General features: G+C 39.1%; 1 protein-coding gene and 1 pseudogene across 2 annotated transcripts in view; one reads left to right on the top strand and one right to left on the bottom strand.

The window, feature by feature from the left end:
- TMEM236 (transmembrane protein 236) overlaps positions 1 to 20,618 on the top strand; it is a 42,842-nt gene that overhangs the window by 8,153 nt on the left and 14,071 nt on the right. For both annotated transcript variants that reach the window (XM_045085023.1, XM_045085024.1), the window contains 2 exons: positions 12,182 to 12,254; positions 16,356 to 16,497. In XM_045085023.1, coding sequence (XP_044940958.1) covers positions 12,182 to 12,254; positions 16,356 to 16,497 — 215 coding nt within the window. The remainder of the gene's footprint in view (positions 1 to 12,181; positions 12,255 to 16,355; positions 16,498 to 20,618) is intronic.
- On the bottom strand, positions 2,513 to 2,636 carry LOC123393347 (annotated as a pseudogene).

The raw sequence follows: 20,618 nt of genomic DNA, 5'->3' as shown, positions 1-20,618 counted from the left end.
AGCTCGATCCCAGGACCCTGGGATCATGACCTGATCCAAAGGCAGAGGCTTAATTGACTGAGCCACCCAGGGGCCCTAATACTGATCTTTTATTTTAAAGCCAAACAACATCAACATATTTGAAAGCAAGCCCCTGGGAATTTTAACAAGGGCAGAAATGTAAAAATCATAGAGACAACCATCTAATTGTATTGGGAGGGTGCAGAAGGGGAGGACTGACGTGTTGAGTTCACAAGGGATCTCTGGGTGCCAATTTTAGATGTGGGACTTTCATTTCCCTGAGGGCAAATATGTTGAAGTGTTTCTGGAAATAAACCATTTGGTTGACACTGTGTTTATCAATGGGGTTTAGGGATTTTCCAAACCTTGACCCAAAGTTTCAGAATTATCTATGGAGCTGAGCTGGGTCCTTTACTTCTTACACCATCTAGGAGTAACTTTGACTGTCCAGGACTCCTGGCTGGGCTGGGAGTTTTGAGGGAAGGATGGACTATCCAAATGACTCTAGAAACCATTGGTTTACTCTAGCCCAGAAAAGCACTCCTTGATTTTTGTTTTGTTTCGTTTTTTTATAATGACTCAAATCCCTAGGACTGTAGGTTCTCAGTATCATTCAGGCAGCAAACCTTCCATATCAGTTACCATCATCATCATTAAGTTATAAGTGCTTCTTTACTCATCACGTATTTGCTGAGAGATTTATATGTGAATTTCATTTTCTTCTATACTACCTTATAAGTAGATATTTTCCTGAGTTTATCATCGCTATTCCCAAGAGGAAATTTATGATTAGAGAGGTTATGCAACTTCCCTGGTCATTTAACTAATGAGTGAGAGGACCAGACTTTGGACCTCCATCCATCTGACTCCGTAATCGCTACTTCTTTTTTTTTTTTTTAAGTTTTTTTTTTTTTTAACTTATTTGAGAGAGAGGAGAGAGAATGAGAGAGGTGAGGACGAGAGGAGAGAGGTCAGAGGGAGAAGCAGACTTCCTGCCGAGCAGGGAGCCCAGTGCGGGACTCGATCCTGGGAATTCGGGATCATGACAGAAGCAGAGGGCAGTCGCTTAAGCAACTGAGCCACCCAGACGACCCATGATCGGTACTTCTAACCACTCTCCTAACTGTGTCTTTGAATGACAAGGTCCCAATCTGCTGGGGTAAGTTGAGGGTAAGGAAGAGAGTAGCTTTACATTTCTACTCCCCAGTACACATTTTGCTTTACAAATCTGGTCCACGTACTCTCCTTGTGCTAATGAGTCTTGGGCTGTGTCACAGTTACACTTTCCATGAATTCTTTGGGGAAATACTTTTCTGGTCTTTCATTTTCTTTGTAGGTGTGGCTGGGTGCAGGTGTTCTAAACAGGTATACGATAGGTTATTTAGTTTTACTGCAACTATGAAACTATTTCCTCATGGCTTCATTTGTGAACACTGTCATATTGCTACCTCTTACTGGCATAGAAGAGAAAAGTTACCTAGCTCTATCCTAGAAACTTTACACATTCTGTACTATTAAATTAAAGTTTTTTGACAGCCAGGTGGGGTATGTGCTAGTATTCTCATTTTAAAGATAAAGAAATAGAAACTCTAATAAGAGATAGACTTTGTCAGGTCAAAAAATTTGTAAGTGATGGAGCTGGGATTTATAAGCCCAGATTGGCCTAAATCTGTGCTCTTTCCTTTATCTTGTGTAACTTCTCCTTTATTTTTTTTTCTGTCTTTGAATGCCAAGTGTATTTCAAAATCAACACAACTCTTTTGGTGTCATTAAGATATAGTACATCCAAAGATGTGTATTTGGATATTATATATGATTCTCAAACTTATGTATATGGGTATTTTAATATATGTAGTCAGGCAGAGTGTTTATCCTAATTGCTAGATAAAGATGATGCAAAAATAATTGGTATTATAGAAGGTAGGAATTGAAATAATGACTAATGAAGAATGCTTAAATAGTTATTTACACAAAATCTTATAGGTCCTTAGTATTTACAGATAGATGGTTGTCCTATTTAAGGATGTCCTTGTAGGTTCACAATGCCATTATTAGCCCCATGAAGCTGGTATTCAGGAGAGAATGAGGAATGTGCCCTGGCCATATAGCTGAGAGGAACAGACCTGAGTTCAAATCTCAGCTTTTTTTTTTTTTTTCTTAAGATTTTATTTATTTATTTGACAGAGAGACAACGAGAGCAGGAACACAAGCAGGGGGAGAGGGAGAGGGAGAAGCAGGCTTCCCACCATTCAGGAAGCCTCATGTGGGGCTCAATCCCAGGACACTGAGATCATGACCTGAGCCAAAGGCAGATGCTTAGCAACTGAGCCACCCAGGTACCCCAAATCTCAGCTTTGACATTGACTGTGAGGATTTGTGTGAGTTATTTAAGTCCTTTGAATCTTAATTTTCTCATGAGCATAACAGGGACAACTGAGCTTTTTCATTTGAAGTGCTGTTTTAAGAAACTGAATAAGATTAGGCATATAAAATCCCAAGCATAATGCCTGGCACGTAGTACGGATTCTATAAATATTATTGTTATTGCCTCAGGCTGATTAGTATTTCCATTTAATTAGCAATAATCGCGTCTCAGATAAACCTCATTGACTACGATACTGCCACTGCACAAAGCTAGTGTTTCCATTTAAAACATGATCTTGTTTAGGGGCACCTGGGTGGCTTCCTTGGGTATGTGTCTAACTCTTGATTTAGGCTCAGATCGTGATCTCAGGGTTGTGAGATTGAGCCCAGTGTTGGGCTTTGTGCTGAGCATGGAGCCTGCTTAAGGTTCTCTCTTTCTCCCTCTGCCCCTTCCCACCCCATGCACTCTCTCTCTCTAATTAAAAATACCAAAATGAATAAATAAATAAATAAACAAAAATGTGATCTTGTTTAATCCCCAGAATAGCTCTGAGAAGTGGTAAAAGTGATTTAAAAAATAGTGATGATGAAGAAAATTATATGCTATAAGTGATGTTCTTCAAATTTGGAAAATCTTGTAGGTCTCTTTCATCCTTTGAGGAAAAATGATGGTCCATATAGTGATATCATGAATATCTTATAAAGTATTTGGCACTTATACAGTGCTTCTATGTTTTGTTTTTTCACTTGACCTGCATGCCAGTGTTGTGAAGTTGACCGAGTAGATATAATTCCTATTTTGTAAGGGAGGAAACAATGCCAGAGATCTTAAGACATCCACACTAAATCAACAGTAGAGTCTGAACTTTAATCCAGTGCTCTTTCCTTTACTCTTGTGAAACACTTCCTTATTCTCTTTAGAATGAGTGTTCCTTTTTCAGGATGCCTGTCATAATTCATAATGGACTAGGGAGATGGTTTGAGGAATGAGAAAAAGCTGTTTATGTACACACCAAATTGTATATCCCAGTAAATAAGAGAAATCCTTTCCTGGGCTGTCAGCGAATGTGTGAAACCATTGAGCTACAAAGCTGGTCTGCAACTGGAGCATATCTCAGTGGAGAGGGTACCTGGCAATAGGATAATAATGGAGGACTTGTGGGGATTCCCAGAATGCCTTGGGACCCAGGGATTCATTTCAGGAATTCTCTCAGTCTGTCAGAGTACAATTACCTTGGATCATGACATGTCATGAATTCCGGGAGGTGCCATGTTTAAAACGTGCCAACATTTTGGACTGCATTTTACTTTGCTTAAGTCCTTAACCTATCAGACATGATTTGCTGTTGATTTGTTTAAGACAGTGGTAGTAATAGTAGTAGTAGTTATAGTCGTAGTAAAATAAGGGAAGTACTTATTGAAAGCTGCTCAGTTGGAGCACTATGTACCAAGCATAGTGGTAAACGCATGGCCTATATTAGTTAATTCTCTGACCTTTTTATGTAAGAACACTTAGAGTGTTCTTCTTCCAAGTGAGGAAATTGGGGCACAGAAATTATAAGACCACATAGCCAGTGAGCTGTGGAACCAAAACTGACCACAGGGTGGTTTGACTCCAGAGCCCGGTCTCTTGAGGACCTTACTACCTTACTAATTTAAGTAAGGACCTACTTCTTACTACCTTCCTACCACAGTGGCACACACAAGTCATGTGCACAGTGGTGGTAACACCTGGGCCCTGCTAGACAGGCTGGATGAATGGAAGGAAGTAGAGCTTGCTCTTTTCAGACCTGGGAAGGCCATCAGTAAGTTACCATGAACTAAGCACTGGTGCTTAATTTACTTCTTTGCAGAGCACTCCTCCTTTTATCAGTGGGTCTGTCCATTTTCTGTTGATTAGCAATAATTGTGTGACATTTGACTATAGGCTTTTTCTTCCTTGCCCCACCATATCCAGTAAATTGGGAATATACTTACTTTTGCTTTTCTCTCCCACCTTTTGAAATAAGTTACCAGATTCCATCAATTCTTCCTCTTTGATCTCTCTTGCACCACCTCTTTGTTCTCCATGACTGTTAACCTCACCCCAGTTAGGCACTAACTTCGAGGGCCATCATACAATGGACATAGTTCCCCAAATTTACCTATGTTCAAATCCAGTATCAGTATTTGTCTCGGTTGTTTTGTTCAAGGAAGCACGAAGAACACTTTATCAGCGAATGCTGGGACTCCTCAACTTCACCAGCTGGTGTCCTGGTCCTTCGCTGCTTCTCCCCACCATCCCCCTCCTTTACAGTCTCTGTTCACAGAATAAAAATCTCCTTTAAAAATGTTTTCTGCGTTCATCTGTTGATGGACATCTAGGTTCTTTCCACAGTTTGGCTATTGTGGACGTTGCTGCTATAAACATTCGGGTGCACGTGCCCCTTCGGATCACTACGTTTGTATCTTTAAGGTAAATGCCCAGGAGTGTAATTGCTGGGTCCGAGGGTAGTTCTATGCAGCCATCAAAGGAAAGGAAATCTTGCCATTTGCGACGACATGGATGGAACTAGAGCGTATCATGCTTAGTGAAATAAGTCAATCGGAGAAAGACAACTATCATATGATCTCCCTGATATGAGGAAGTGGAGATGCAACGTGGGGGGTTTGGGGGGGTAGGAGGAGAATAAATGAAACAAGATGGGATCGGGAGGGAGACAAACCATAAGAGACTCTTCATCTCACAAAACAAACTGAGGGTTGCTGGGGGGAGGGGGTTGGAAGAGGATGGTGGGGTTATGGACATTGGGGAGGGTATGTGCTATGGTGAGTGCTGTGAAGTGTGTAAACCTGGCGATTCACAGACCTGTACCCCTGGGGATGAAAATACATTATATGTTTATTAAAAAGTAATAATAATAATAAATTTTTAAAAAATGTTTTCTGCACACCATTCCTGCCCCTTAAAAATGGAATCTCCCCCTTGCTTGTACAGTGGTATTGATATTATACCACCGAATCCTAAAGCTAGAAGGCACCTTAGAGTTCTACCACACTATTTCTCACAATACAGATAGACAATGGACGTCTGATTTCAAGGGGAATTCACTAGTTTTTGTGTCTCTGATTCTGAGGATGGCCTTCCTTATTTCTATCTAAGAAAATAAAAATCTGCCACCATGAAAGTTCCTCCCTATCTTCTTTGTAGACTTCATGTCCTCTACCCCCCCTTGATATGCCAATGAATTTGGCCATGGCCAGGAGCTCTACCCAATTCCTATGCCTGATTATCTAGATTCCCCCCCCCCTTTCTTTTTAAGTAGACTCCATGTCTAGCTGGAGCCCAGTGTGGGGCATGAACTCATGACCTTGAGATCAAGACCTGAGCTGAGGTCAAGAGTTGGATGCTTAACGGACTGAGTCACCCAAATGCACCCCATAATTTCCCCTTTTTATTGCTTTGCAAGTGTTCTCATTGGCTCATAACATAAACTCCCCCTTATATGATGATGATTCCCAAAACTGTGTCTCCAGGGTTGACATTCCTCTGAGTGACTTCAGAGGAAAGTGTGTATATTAAAGTTTTTCAAATATTTGAAGGTACCTACCTCACTCTGCCATCGCAAGCATACCCCGTGGCAGTCTGCTAAGTCTTCTGTGGGGTACAGGTTTTATCTTCTGTGGGGTACAGTCTGCTAAGTCTTCTGTGGGGTACAGCAAGGTGTCCTTGCTCTGTCATTTCTAGACCTTTTGCCCTTTTGGATATTTCCTTGGGACGATAGCTGACTTGTTAATGTTCAGATGATCTCAATGATAATCGGATATCCTATGGATTCAGCCGTCAACTTCAGCTATTGGTGTGATGTATTGACTTCAACTACAACTGTGTCACATTCATCACTGAGGGTGTGACTTCTCGAAAAACTGGCTTTTATTGCAGTTACCTTATCTTGTGCTTAGGCAACTTCCAGGAACCTGTAAGTGCCATACAGTCAGTGTGTCTTATGTGGTTTTTCATGCCAGGAACAGTGTAGTTCACATATCTAACAATAGTTTAGACGAATGGGTGAATGGATGAGTGCAGAACTCGGCTTGTAGTATGAGCTCCGTGGGGTTAGTGTCAAGGAGGAGGGAAGTTAATGGAAGATTGTGGGGAGTCTTGAAAGACAAGGAAGGGAACTTGGACTCAAAGAGATAGGTGATAATGTGTGTGAGTTTCTGAGCATAGAGTGGTTCCCCCCATTATTATCTGACCTGCACTTTGTCCATGAAAAATCTCAGGGCCAGAATTCTTGCTGCACAAATAGGAATCATTAACTCATCATGGCTGAGCTCAGTCAGGTCTTTCTTCATAGGGCTACTCCCGGGGGAGGGAGGGGTCCTTCTTTCTAATTTATTCCAGATACCCCCAGAGCTCTACTGGTAGTGTTCTAGCTCATCCTTCCACCTGGAACTTCCACCTGGTCCACAAGTCCTTCTCCTCAGCTGTTCTGTTCTCTGGTGACAGCCTTGCACTAGTCTTAGCACAAGTACACTTTCAAAGATGTGTCTGTGGGATTTCCAACATACATTTCATTGTGTGAATTTCCTAGGATAGCTGTTACAGAGTACCACAAGCTTGGGAGTGTAAACAATAGAAATACACAGTCCCCTAATTCTGGAGGCTAGAAATCTGAGGCCAAGGTGTTGGTTGTTCCTTCTGAGGGCTGTGAAAGAGAATATGTTCCAGGCCTCCCAGATTCTGGTGGTTTACTGCCACTCTTCAGCATTCCTTAACATTGATGCATCACCCTGATCTCTGCCTTCATCATCACATGGTGTTCTCCCTGTGTCTCCTCACATGGTCTTCCCTCTGTGTGTGTCTGTCTCCAGATTTTCCCTTTTTACAAGGACACCAGTCATGTTGGATTAGGGCCCATGCTGATGACCTCAATTTAACTTACTACCTCTGGAAAGATACTATTTCCAATATAGTCACATTCTGAGGTACTAGGGGTTGGGACTTCAACATGTGCTGGCCTATGATAGTCTGCGCTCTGGTCTGTCCAAAATTCATCTTCTTCTCACATGCAAAATAGACTCATTGAAACTGAGAAGGGCAAATTTCACTAAATTTTGAGGCTTGAGAATAATCCCCTGTGGCTGGACACTGTGTCCTCTGGGCCTATCAGACTGGAGGCTTCATGCTTTTCCTGGCTTCTGGGTCTGAGGAGGAAAAACCTCTGGGCCACTGGTGGCAGTGGTAGCCTCTCAGGCCTCTGAAGCACTGTCAGAGTCATTCTTCCCTTTTCTTGAAAGATAGTACACGTTCACAGCCAAATAGCTCTAGCAGCCCACTTCCTGCCTCTTGAATCCCAGAAGGCTCACAGCTTTCCTTCCCTTTTGTCCCATCTCTGTCCCGTTTTAGTCCCAGCTGGCAGTGGTAGCATTTCTGCTGAGACAGGTGATTGGATTCACAGGCCACACCCTTAGTATCCTCTCTAGAACATTCTCTTTCATTTTTTAAAAAGATTTTATTTATTTGAGAGAGAGAGAGAACATGAGCGTGGGAGTGGGGCACGAAGGGGCAGGGGCAGAGGGAGAAGCAGACTCCGTGCTGAGCAGGGAGCCCGATGTGGAACTCGATCCCAGGACCCCAGGATCATGACCTGAGTCAGGGCCAAACACTTACCCTACTAGCCACCCAGGCGCCCCTCTTATTTTTTGCACCATGGATAGACAGAAATTTCCAAATCTTCAAGTTCCAGCTCCTTAACAGTTATTCTTTCTTCAATTTCTCTTTCCCCTCTTGAATTTTGCTCAAAGCAGCAAGGAGACACCAGGCAGTGTCTTCAGGACTTGGCTTAGAAATCTCAGCTAAGTATCTGAGTTCATCAGCTGTGAAGTTCTACTCCATACCCCGCAGAACACAGGTCCTCCAAGTGTTCTGCTGCTTTATAGAAAGGATCATCTTCCCTCCACTTTCCAGTAACACTATCCTGTGTGCTGCCTGAGTCTTCACCAGGAACACCTGAACATTCGTATTTGTAGTATTTCTGTTCATGACAATGTGCGTCTACCAGTTCTGGAGGCTGGAGGTCTTGGGTCAAGGTTGGTTGGTTCCTTCTGAGGGCTGGTGGTTCACGGGCACTCTGGTGTACTTGGCCAAGCATCATCTGGCTAAATTTAGCCTTCATCTGCTGTCTCCTTGTGTCTTCATATAATCTTCCTTCTGTACATTCTCCTAACTTTCCCTTTTTTTTTTTTTTAAAGATTTTATTTATTTTTATTTGACAGACAGAGATTACAAGTAGGCAGAGAGGCAGGCGGAGAGAGAGAGGAGGAAACAGGCTCCCTGCTGAGCAGAGAGCCCGATGCGGGCCTCGATCCCAGGACCCTGAGATCATGACCTGAGCTGAAGGCAGCGGCTTAACCCACTGAGCCACCCAGGCACCCCCTAATTTTCCCTTTTTATAAGGACACTGGTCATGTTGGATTAGGCATCACCCTAGTGACCTCATTTTAACCTCTTACCTCTAGAAAGACCCTGTTGCTAAATAAGATTACATGGTGAGGTACCATGAGCTGGAACTACAACATATCTTTTGGGGAGGAGGCACAGAATTTAACCCACAACCCTTATTCATAAATTATAAACATATGTTGGCAGTCAGTCAAGATTTTAAAATACAAATTATCATGATTTCTGGTTACATAAAACACAGAACTTGGATTGGGAACAGATTACATTGTTATTTTCACTAACCTCTAATTGAAAGCTATGATTTCTTTCCATTTTGAACGTTGGTAACAAATCACAGTAGTATTACCAGAACCTGTAATTTCATTACATAGGTCTTTTCATATCACATTACAGCTGTTGCAGATACTTCATCAAATGGGTTATGAATGATTTCAGTTTCCACTAGATCTTGAGTACTCCAAAGGAAATCAGAAGACAATGTTCATAGATAGGCACATATATTACTATATCAAAATTGTAAAAGAATTTGGATAACTGTATTTCAACATAATTGCTTGTTTTTTTTTTAAATTATGTTTTATGAAAGACCCATAGGTTTTACCAGATTCTTAGAAGTTTCACGGCACAAAAATTGTTCAAAAACATTGTGCTAGCCAGTGGAGAGAATGTAGTGAAACCACTCAGATAAGTTTCCTGCTTCCATGGAACTTCGTTTGGGTGACTGGCAAAGAGGAGGAATGTGTAAAACGGTACCCAAGAAATAATCAGCAGAATTTCAGATGGCCGTAGGGCTGTAAATGTATATAATTCTGTGTCAGACGTGGAAGATCTGGGAGTAGAGAGCTGCTGGCAAAAGGAGAGCAAGTGTACAACGTGAAAGTGGGGCGAGTTTGCTGTGATCAGGAAATAACTAGAAAGCCAGTATGGCTGGAGTTAAGAGGTTTTTGGGAGAGAAGGTCATTCTAAATGAGAAAGACAGTGGGAGAAAGAAGAGAAACCACAACATATAGAACGTGTAAGCTAGAGTAATAGGTTTCAATTTTATTCTAATGACGTTACTCGTGCATTGGTGATTTTTAAAAAATATGTAAAATGCACAAGTGTATGTATTTTATGAAAAATACACAACATAAAACTTACCATCCTAGTCGTTTTTAAGTGTACAGATCAGTGGCCCTAAGTGCATTCACACTGTGTCCAGACCAACCAACCATTCGCAGAGCTCTTTTCATCTTGCAAAACTGAAATTTTGTCTCCACCAAACACTAACTCTCCATTCACCCCACCCCCCATCATTGGAGAATTTTTGGTAGGGCAGTGATAATCATGTTTTACATTTTAGAAATATAACTGCTCTGTGGAGACAATGTTGCTAGGCAAGAGTAGAAGCACTAACAGGAAATTGGTTAGGAAGTCAGATGAGATATGATAGCCCATGACCTGCAGTGTTAGCAAAGGATGGTTTGAAAAAGTGTTTTCAGTACATATACTTGATGTAAAGCAGACAGCATTTGATGATCATTGGAACAGGTATGGGGAAGGATGTGGAGTCTTTTTCAGGCATGTTAAATCTGGATTGCCTACTAGACATCCAAGTGGAGGTACCAACAGTATTGGTCATACAAGCCCAGAACTCAGGCGTATTTACTTTTATATAATACTGATATTGATTTTTTTGAAAAAAGACATTTAGAGATCATAAGAGATAAACCATGACTTCAAGTGAAAACATTTGGGTACTTCTTACTCAAACCAAAAAAATCATATATATATATGATAATGTATATGATATTATATACACACACACACACACACACATATATATATATATACATATATATACAATATTCGGAAGGTATGGGTAAGTAGCTGTTATTTGAAACCATGGGATTGATTGGCTTAGGTAATTGAGGGAGAAAATATAGATAAGGAGGAGGAGTGGGAGTAATACCTGGGACATTCTTATCTATTTTTGAGTACAAGCTGAGTAGAAAGCTCTAACTATCCTTAGAGAACCAGGTGCTGCAGGAGCCTAGTACTGGACTCAGAAAAATAGGCAAAGCTACCCCTTAAAAACCCCATTGTACCTCTGGTTTTAGCAGGTCATATTGGGTCTGGTTGGGAGAGGGGTGTATCCCGCCCCCTAATTTATGTCTATACCTAGAAGGTGAGATAGACAGTAGCATGGTAGTACCAAATAAACCTTAGTTTATTTGAAAGAGTTCAATACTTTTTTTGTACTTAGAAACACATTATCATATAAATGTAATTTTTTAAATGTGTAATTAGTTAAATATCTATTTAAGGAATGGAGGTATTTCATGAAACAAAAGCTTTGAGAATACTTTGTCCTCCCCAAAATTAATGATGCTAAGTGTATATTTTAATTCTTTCTGTCATAAGATATTTTATGTATTATATATGTATTATATCACAATAACAATTTGATTAATTGATTATTGTAATGTTTAAGAAGGGGTCCAAAAACAAGTTTGGAAAATTATGTGTTTTTTATATATCCTATATATGTATATATACACACATACATATGTGATTTTATATATATGTGATATATAAAAATTTTTATTTTTGTGTATATATATTAAAATGTGATATATGTGATACATAAAATCACGTATATAAAATCACACAATATTTCACTATGTATATATATATATAATTTTTTTCAAGTAAGAAATATCTAAATGTTTTCACTTGAAGTCATTCTTGGTATATATTCTCTAAATGTCTTTTTGAAAAATCAACTTTAGACAATAGGGTATAATATAACTTAAGAAAGTCATGTTCAGGATGCCTGGGTGGCTCAGTGAGTTAAGCTGCTGCTTTGGCTCAGGCCATGATCCCAGGCTTCTGGGATCTAGTCTCGAATTGGGCTCCTTGCTCCACAGGGAGCCGGTTTCTTACTTCGCCTCTGCCTGCCACTCTGCCTGCTTGTGTGTGCGTGCTCTCTCTCTCTCTCACAAATAAGTTAATAAATAAAATCTTAAAAAAAAAAAAAAGAAAGTCATGTTCTTTTTTTCAGTTGGTCACAAGAGCCAGAACTCTTGGGTAAGATTCCAAATAATAATGAAATATTGAATGTCTCTCATCTTGTACGGAGATGCTCTTAGAAGTCCATGGTTTGCTACTTATTTAGAAATCTCTCACCCCTTTGTTCTAGAAAATATTCCGGTTTTTGCATGTGTTGCCCTTTGCCATACTCAAACATTTGGGAAATGGAAATAGGGAAGCAGTAGTTTCTTAGAAAAACTATAGATGAATGGAACAGGAACTGCTAAATTAGCAGAATGGAACAGGAACTGTTGATCTTGTACATTATTGCTTTTGCTTATTTTTTTTCTCCTTTGCTAGGAGACCTGTTATGATGATGTGTGTTATACTCACCACACTTCCCAGCTTCAGCTTTTCTATCGCAGTGACCGAGGTATGGGATTTTTATTTCTTCTGCTGCAAGATTTTGAGATTTTAAAATTTCCTCTGTTACTGGAATTTGATAGAACAGTGTGCCCAAAAATTTTCTTAAAACTTTATTTTATCCAATTTTCTTCCAAGTTGCAATGTATATATTTAAAGTACTAAAAACATTGTTACCTCTGTGATTGTGAAGGAAGGTCTAGCAGCCAATTAAAAAAATACCTTCTGTGTTTGTGCGTGAGAGACAGGAATGTTAATTTCAAAATAATTTTTTTAAAAAAGCAAGGAATTTGAAAGTATATTTGTATTTGTTTCTTTTAACTAGATGTCTTTTGAGTGTCCTCAGTTCTAAACAATATCCAAAGAACATCCACTCACATTCTAAGACCTTGATAATACATCTATTGGCAAAGCATTTGCACATGATATATATTTGAAAATAAACTTTATGTTTTGACTAAATGCAGCTTCAAAAGGACTCTAATAGATGAGCATCTACAAGACAGGAATATTATAGGCAGAACTCACAGGTTGTGAGAATTTTATTGTCTAAAAAAGGTTCAAAGAAAAATGCCCTATTAACCTTATTAATTTGCACGATGCTGTGAAGTATATAATTTTCACTTCCCCAAAGTGAGCAACTTAAATTACTTTATATTCCACAGATGAAATACATTGAGTAGGTACTGGGATAGAACACTCAGGAAATTTGATGGAATCTCTGGCATTCAGTAATTTTTTATTGATAGTAGAGAGAGAAATAAACAGACAATCAGAATAGTTATGATAGGCTTTATGAGAGAGGGGAGTACTGGGTAGTGTATGATATCATGTTGGACTGTGTCCTAGATGCTACATTAGGACAATATATAAATGTATTAGAATAACTTCTGAAGGCTGCACTTGATGCACATACTGTCAATCAAACAACAATATGTGTGTATTTGTATCTAGATTTATCTTTATTCCCTCTCTCCTCCCCAAAGACTTTGTAAAGCTCATGAGAGGTTCCCAAGACCTTTAAAAATTCAGTTTACAACATTTTAAGCAATGCTATTATCGTAAAGTGATGGTAGATTTGTAGTCTGATTGCCCTTCCTGGGGCAAAAGAACATTTTTTTGGCTCTTTTCTATTATGTCCTTATCCACTTTAACACATTTTTTTCTTCCTTTCCTTTCATTTTTCACTCAAGTAAAGACACAAACAGAAATGTGTACAAAACAGTATTAGTGAAATACTACAGAACAAAAACCTGTGTAAACACTACTCAGGTCAAAAAATAAAATTTTGCCAGCTCCCTTGTTTTTTTGCAATGACAACCTTTTCCCTCCTCCTTAAAGGTAACTTCTACCTTAACTTGTAATACCATAGGTTGGATTGTCTGGTTTTGAATCTTTCATAAGAGAAATACAATTATATATATATATATATATATAATCTATCTATCCAACTATCTATTTATCTATTTATCTACCTAATGTATGTCTGGTTTCTCTTATTCAAAAGTGTGATTCATTCAGGTTTTTGTATACAACTGTATTCCTTTCATTTTCATTCTGTAGAGTAGTTCATATTATGAATATATTACAGCTTACATTTCTGATTCCGATGCCCACCTTCAGGTGTGTCTGGTTTGGGTTATTAAATATAATGCTGCTGTGAACATCTTTGAATATGTCTATTGATGCACATATGCAAGAATTTCAGCCGGTGAAATATGCAGGAGTATAATTGATGGGTCATAACATAACAAAATAAAACAATAAAAAATAAAAAAGACAAAAAAAATTCAAATGTTTAGCAGCAAGTGCCAGGTTTCCAAAGAGATTCTACTAATTTAGACTTAGCACTGGTGGAGAACAAGCATACCTGTTGATCCACAGACTCGCTAGCCTTACCTCCTAAGTCTTCTAGCCATCCCAGTGTGTATATTCTTGAATCTCACTGCAGTTTTATGTTGCATTTCATTAAAAATGAAACTGAGCATTTTTTAAAGATTTTATTTATTTGACGGAGAGAGAGATCACAAGTAGGCAGAGGGGCAGGCAGAGAGAGAGGGAGAAGCAGGCTCTCTGCTGAGCAGAGAGCCCGACTCGTGGGTTGATCCCAGGACCCTGAGATCATGACCTGAGCTGAAGGCAGAGGCTTAACCCACGAGCCACCCAGGCGTCCCGAAACTGAGTATTTTCTTATCTTGCCAATTTTTCCCCCCTATTGTGTTACTTATCTTTTTGGAATTTTGATTCAGAAGTTACTTATATATTCAGATTTCAAGCCCTTTGTTGATTATATGTGTTGCAAATATATTCACACTTTGTGACTTAATATTTGTCATGCCATTTTTGGACGAAGAGTTCTTCATTTAAAAACAGTGCAATTTGTCGGTTTCTTTTTTTCATGAATAGTAATTTTGGTAGCTTGAAAAGATTTTGTCATACTGTGAATCTGAATCTCAAAGACCTGAAGGTATCCTCCAATATTATATTTTGGAGCCTGTATTGTTTTAAATTCTCTTTTAGATTCACAGTCCATTTGAAACTAATTGTTGTATATGTTGTGCAGTAGGGAGTGCATTTCTCCCCCAATTAATGTCTAATGGACTGAGCACTATTTATAAAAATTTCTGTCTTTCCATGTTTCTCTGCAGTGCTACTTTTACAAATCAAGTGTATATATGTACACGTCTATTTCAAGTCTTCTGTTTTGTCCACTGTCTGCTTTTATATACCTCTGTCCACACTACACTGATACAATTCTTCTAGGTTTATAATAGCTCTTTATACCCCAAAGAGTAAATCTTTATATCTTTTTCATCTAAATGTCTTGCCTTCTGTATTCCTATATGGATTTTAGTGTCTGCTTATCATTTTCTGCAAAGTCTTTGAATTTTGGTTGAGGTTGCTTTGACTGGTATCATTTTTAAAAATCTCATTTTCCCTTTATTGATATTTAGAAATAATTTGTCCACTTCGGGGAGATTTTCCCCATGTACAATTATGTAGTCTATGAATAAAGATATATATTTCTTTTCTTTCCAATACTTACTGTGTTTATTTCATTCTCTTGCCTCATTACACTGGCTAGGACTTCTAGTACAATGTTGAATAGGACTGGTCGTGGTGGCACCTTGGTCTTCTTCCTGATCTCAGAGGGAAAACTCTCAACATATCACCACTAATATGATGTTTGCCACAGTCTCGTGTGTGTGTATGTGTGTGTGTGTGTGTGTATCTTAATCAGATGAAAGAAGTGTCCCAAAACCTGGTTGGGTTTAACCTGGGCTCTCCCTTCTTAGAAGATCCTGAACTCCATCCAATATTTGTCCCCCTCATTTTTCGACTTAAGGACTCCCAAAGGCTCTGCTTAGCAGTAGAGGGGGAAGAAATTGCCCATCCCACTGTTACCAGGAGCCTGCTGTAGTATTTTCGCATGTGTTTACCAACCTCAATCTTGAACTGAAAGCTCTCCCACTGATAGGAATCTTTGTTACATCTTTACAAATTGTTCAAAAGCTTATGGGGTTGCTGAGAGACTATGGACTCCCAGAAACAAACAGGAGAGTTTTTAGAAGGGAGGGGAGTTGGGGATGGGTGAGCCTGGTGATGGGTATTAAGGGGGGCATGGATTGCATGAAGCACTGGGTGTTATATGCAAGCAATGAATCTTGGAACACGACGTCACGACGTCAAAACTAATGATGTGGGGCGCCTGGGTGGCTCAGTTGGTTATGCAACTGCCCTTGGCTCAGGTCATGATCCTGGAGTCCTGGGATTGAGTCCCACATCGGGCTCCCTGCTCAGCAGGGAGTCTGCTTCTTCCTCTGACCTCTCCCCTCTCATGCTCTCTCTCTCAAATAAATAAGTAAAATCTTAAAAAACAACAACAAAAACAAAACAAAACAAAACAAAACTAATGATGTACTATATGGTGACTAACATAACACAATTTAAAAAAAAAGCTTACTGGGTTGAATATCTGAAAAGCTGGAAATTAAGCTTCTAAGATTTTAGTAAATGTCTTTATAATTTAGTGCTGCTTTCAGACTATTAAAAGAATTTTAAACAAAGAAAGCACAAAATATAATCCTTCTAAATGGTTTTCTGAAAACAGGTTCAAAAAAATAGTAGTGCTTCGACGAATAGCCTTCCTGAGAAGTTACCTGACCTGCCAGTTTCTCTGGTCCTGACTTCCTTGATTGTGGTTGATATTATTGAAAAACTCAGGATATATCCTCTTACAGGACGGCTAAAGAGTAAGTATACTTTTAAATATAAATGTTTTTAAAAGTTTGACAAATTGGGGCACCTGGGTGGCTCAGTAGATTAAGGCTCTGCCTTCAGCTCAGGTCATGATCTCAGGGTCCTGGGATCGAGCCCTGCATCTGGCTCTCTGCTCAGCAGGAAGCCTGCTCCCCTCCCCCCACCTACTTGTGATCACTCCCTCTCTGTCAAACAAATAAATAAATGAATAAATAAAATCTTTAAAAAAAATAGTTTGACAGATTGTTCACCTCTTTCTGTCCCTCTGTTATTTGCTGACATGTTTAATGATATTCTTTTTTACAGTTAACATTATAGTTAGAAGATCAGAAATGAAGATATCTAAATATAATTATTTTAAAACCTACTTTGATTGCTAGACAGTTTTTCTTCTTTGTATTTTGGTAGTACTGATAAATGAATAAACTTACCAAATTATTTAATACCAAAAGCTTTATAAATGTTTACTCTAGCAAGAAAATTTTCTAAGTAAATTGCTATAGATTTGTATTTTTGGGAAACTCTTAAAACCTTAAGTTTAGATAAATAAATAGTTCTGGATACCTTTGATACAGAAATTAATGGGACTGCTGCACTTATATCCTAGAGAATTATGTGTTTTTAATTGTGGATTGTCAAAAAGCTAAAGATCACACTAAGAAAACCAAGATACACCACAAATATTCCTCCAAAGGGATCAGTCAAAACTAAATTTAGGTTGGCCTTAAAAAAAAAAAAAAAGATATTTTGCTAATTGAATATTGTGTTTGGCCTTAGATTTTCTTTTCTTTTTTTTTTTTTTAAGATTTTATTTACTTATTTGACAGACAGATCACAAGTAGGCAGGGAAGCAAGCAGAGAGAGAGGAGGAAGCAGGCTCCCCGCTGAGCAGAGAGCCCAATGCGGGACTTGATCCCAGGACCCTGGGATCATGACCTGAGCCGAAGGCAGAGGCTTAACCCACTGAACCACCCAGGCGCCCCTGGCCTTAGATTTTCTTAACTTTCACTTAATTTCATGTCATAGTATTTATGTTTAATTTATAATAAGTGTATGCTATTGTTCTTATTGTTCTTATATTTGAGGTGGGTAGATTTTTGTCTAATCACTTCCTGGTGGGGTAGAGGGGTTAAATTGAGTGAGTCACTAGGAGAATGCTGAAGAGCAGTAGGGATGACTACTACAGCCAGGAAGGAAAAGACCAGAGAGTCATTTATGGACCATGAGCCACCACTCTTCCAGTCACTCTTACTCCTCCAATTGAAAAATAAAACTGAGCTGGGAGGCCACCAGGAAATCTGAGACTCTGAGCTTCATGTTTTGCACTCTGTCCTCAAGTGGGAGATGACGGTCATTATGTTTAACATAATGCAGGGGACAAACAAAGTCCGTAAGATGGTAGCCAGTGGCCATCTTTTGAGGGAAGAGTATCCTTGAGTTACATCTGCCCTCCAGAGCCAGGTGTCTTTGTCTCAGACCAAGGAGATTCGGGTATTACCACGTCCTCTGCTACTTGCCTAGACTCTTTCTTGATGCAAACCTATTTTGAAGTTGGATTGTTTTTAATAACGCTGTACCTTCCATGTATGGGGACATTCTGTTTAATTTTTCTTTTATTTTTTATTTATTTTCAGCATAACAGTATTCATTATTTTTGCACCACACCCAGTGCTCCATGCAATCCGTGCCCTCTATAATACCCACCACCTGGTTCCCCCAACCTCCCCCTCCCCTGCCCCTTCAAAACCCTCAGATTGTTTTTCAGAGTACATAGTCTCTCATAGTTCACCTCCCCTTCCAATTTCCCCCAACTCCCTTCTCTTCTCTAACACCCCTTATCCTCCATGATATTTGTTATGCTCCACAAATAAGTGAAACCATATGATAATTGACTCTCTCTGCTTGACTTACTTCACTCAGCATAATCTCTTTCAGTCCCATCCATGTTGCTACAAAAGTTGGGTATTCATCCTTTCTGATGGAGGCATAATACTCCATAGTGTATATGGACCACATCTTCCTTATCCATTCGTCCGTTGAAGAGCATCTTGGTTCTTTCCACAGTTTGGCTTCATCAGATCTATCTGTTTAAGTTTTTAGTGAAAGTTCTCTTTCTAAAAAATGTACATGTATGTTTTGGGGAATGAGTTATCAGCATCTTATATTTTAAGTGATGAGTTGGATTATCAAAGGGGAATTTTCCCCATATCCAGCAATGACAATGATACTGAGAATTGAAATAAGAAAAGCCCAAAGAAGTCAGTCTTGGAGACAAGACTGGAGAATGTCTTGTACAACTGCACAAAAACCTTCTTCTTGAGCTTTTCCCTGCCCAAACTTGGGAAGGTTAATCTCTGGTTTAATAGCTCTACCGTTTAATGAAGTCATGCTTTAAAAAAACTAGCATTCACTCAAAATACCTTTGCAAATATTAATATATGTTAATTTAATTTTTTGCAAGATTTTGAACATGCATACTAATAAAATGGATTATGTGAATTCTGAATTTATGGTGTATTCTCATTCTCTGGAATTTAATACATAAATTCATAAACTTGTAGGTTGTAATGCAGAAATTTGAACATAAGCCAGTATGCTAAAAATATGCTGTCATTGCATGTGGTAATTCAGAATCCAAGAGGTAGAGAAGGATTGGGTGATAAAGAAGCTTAAGAAATATTTGGCTTCCTTTAGAAAATGTTGAGAAATGGAATATATTCTGTTCTGTGCTCTATCCAGAGTTTGAAATGCCTGCCCATCTATCAGCTTGTAGCAGTTATGACCTTATATTTGATGAAACTAAGGTAATCTATAGTGCTTGATTTCTGGACACTTTCATGCCATTTCAACCATCTCAATTCTAAGCTAGCAAAGCTTGATCCTTGTGTAGCTTTTCCTCTTCTATAATTTTAAATAAAATTTCTTCTATATAAAAAATACACTTATGCTTAAAGCAGTCTTCACTGGACCAGGGAATCCTTTCTGCTAACTTTCCATTAATCGCTGAAATATCTCAACCTCACGTGGTCACCATGTCCTAACAGCCAAACACATCATCTCACATATCCTGAGCCTCACACAGGAATATTTTCTGACACACATAGCTCCGAGACACAGGCATCTCTCAGATGTATGTCATACCTAATAATGTCATGTCTCCATCATGAGAACAAGTAATAATAGGAGCACAATATATAGACTAAATGTCCCCAGCTCTTACAGTATGTGGGTATAGGTGAGCACACTTTGATATTTCTGTTTGAATTTTGCTAGCTCAGTCCCAACCAGTGAACGACGGGACCCCCATCCCTCTCCCTCTTCCATCTTGTTCCCTCTCTCGTCTTTTAAGTCAGACCCAACTTGAGTCTTCTTTGATCTCATTTCTTGGTCCAGACTGCTAAATATTCCATTGCTCCAGCTTTTTTATTTTTTCAGTCATTGTTCTCACGCACAAAAAACCCTGGAATGCTCTTTTCCCACCACTCTTGATTGACTCTGCTCGAAATGCTTGTATTATACTGTTGTTACTTGCCTCTGGTATATTGTTTGATGTTCTGCTAGTGCTTTAGACTGACTGCCTTTCTTCTGACAGTTGGAATACTGACTTCACTGCACCAAGATCTACTTGTTTAGAGAGGTCCCAAGCAGAGCAATAGATTTTCATTTGGGAACACAAGCTTTTTTTGCCCAGAATGTCTATGTACCAACAGATTGGCTGGGATTCAACAAGTTCAAGTGATGGCCATTCTACTCCACTGGAAATCACCATTTTTCCTCCTATCACTAGATCTTGTTGTTGATTCTGATAGAGCCAGACTCCTTCTCTTGAGATAGTACCCCCTCTCCCCACCATCAAGGGATCTCAGAGTTTCTCCTTACATTAGTTGTACTTATATTGTCTGAACCCCAAATCATGGCCACCATTAGATTCCTCCTGCCCCATGTAGATTTCTTAAACTCCATAAAAACCAGTGAGGCAACCAGACCCACAAAGAAGTCCATGGTTAGGAGGCAAATTTCCAGTTCTACCTACAAGGACTCACTTAAATACCTTAAGCCTAGCTCAGGTACCACGTTGCAAGTGATATAATAGAGTATGATAGTTAAAGTACTG

The sequence above is a fragment of the Mustela putorius genome, unplaced genomic scaffold, assembly GCF_011764305.1.
Source record: "Mustela putorius furo isolate JIRA1106 unplaced genomic scaffold, ASM1176430v1.1 tig00000827_pilon_pilon_pilon, whole genome shotgun sequence".
Lineage (NCBI taxonomy): Eukaryota > Metazoa > Chordata > Mammalia > Carnivora > Mustelidae > Mustela > Mustela putorius.
The sequence above is the reverse complement of the archived record's forward strand: the minus strand, read 5'-3'. Positions and strand labels throughout refer to the sequence as shown.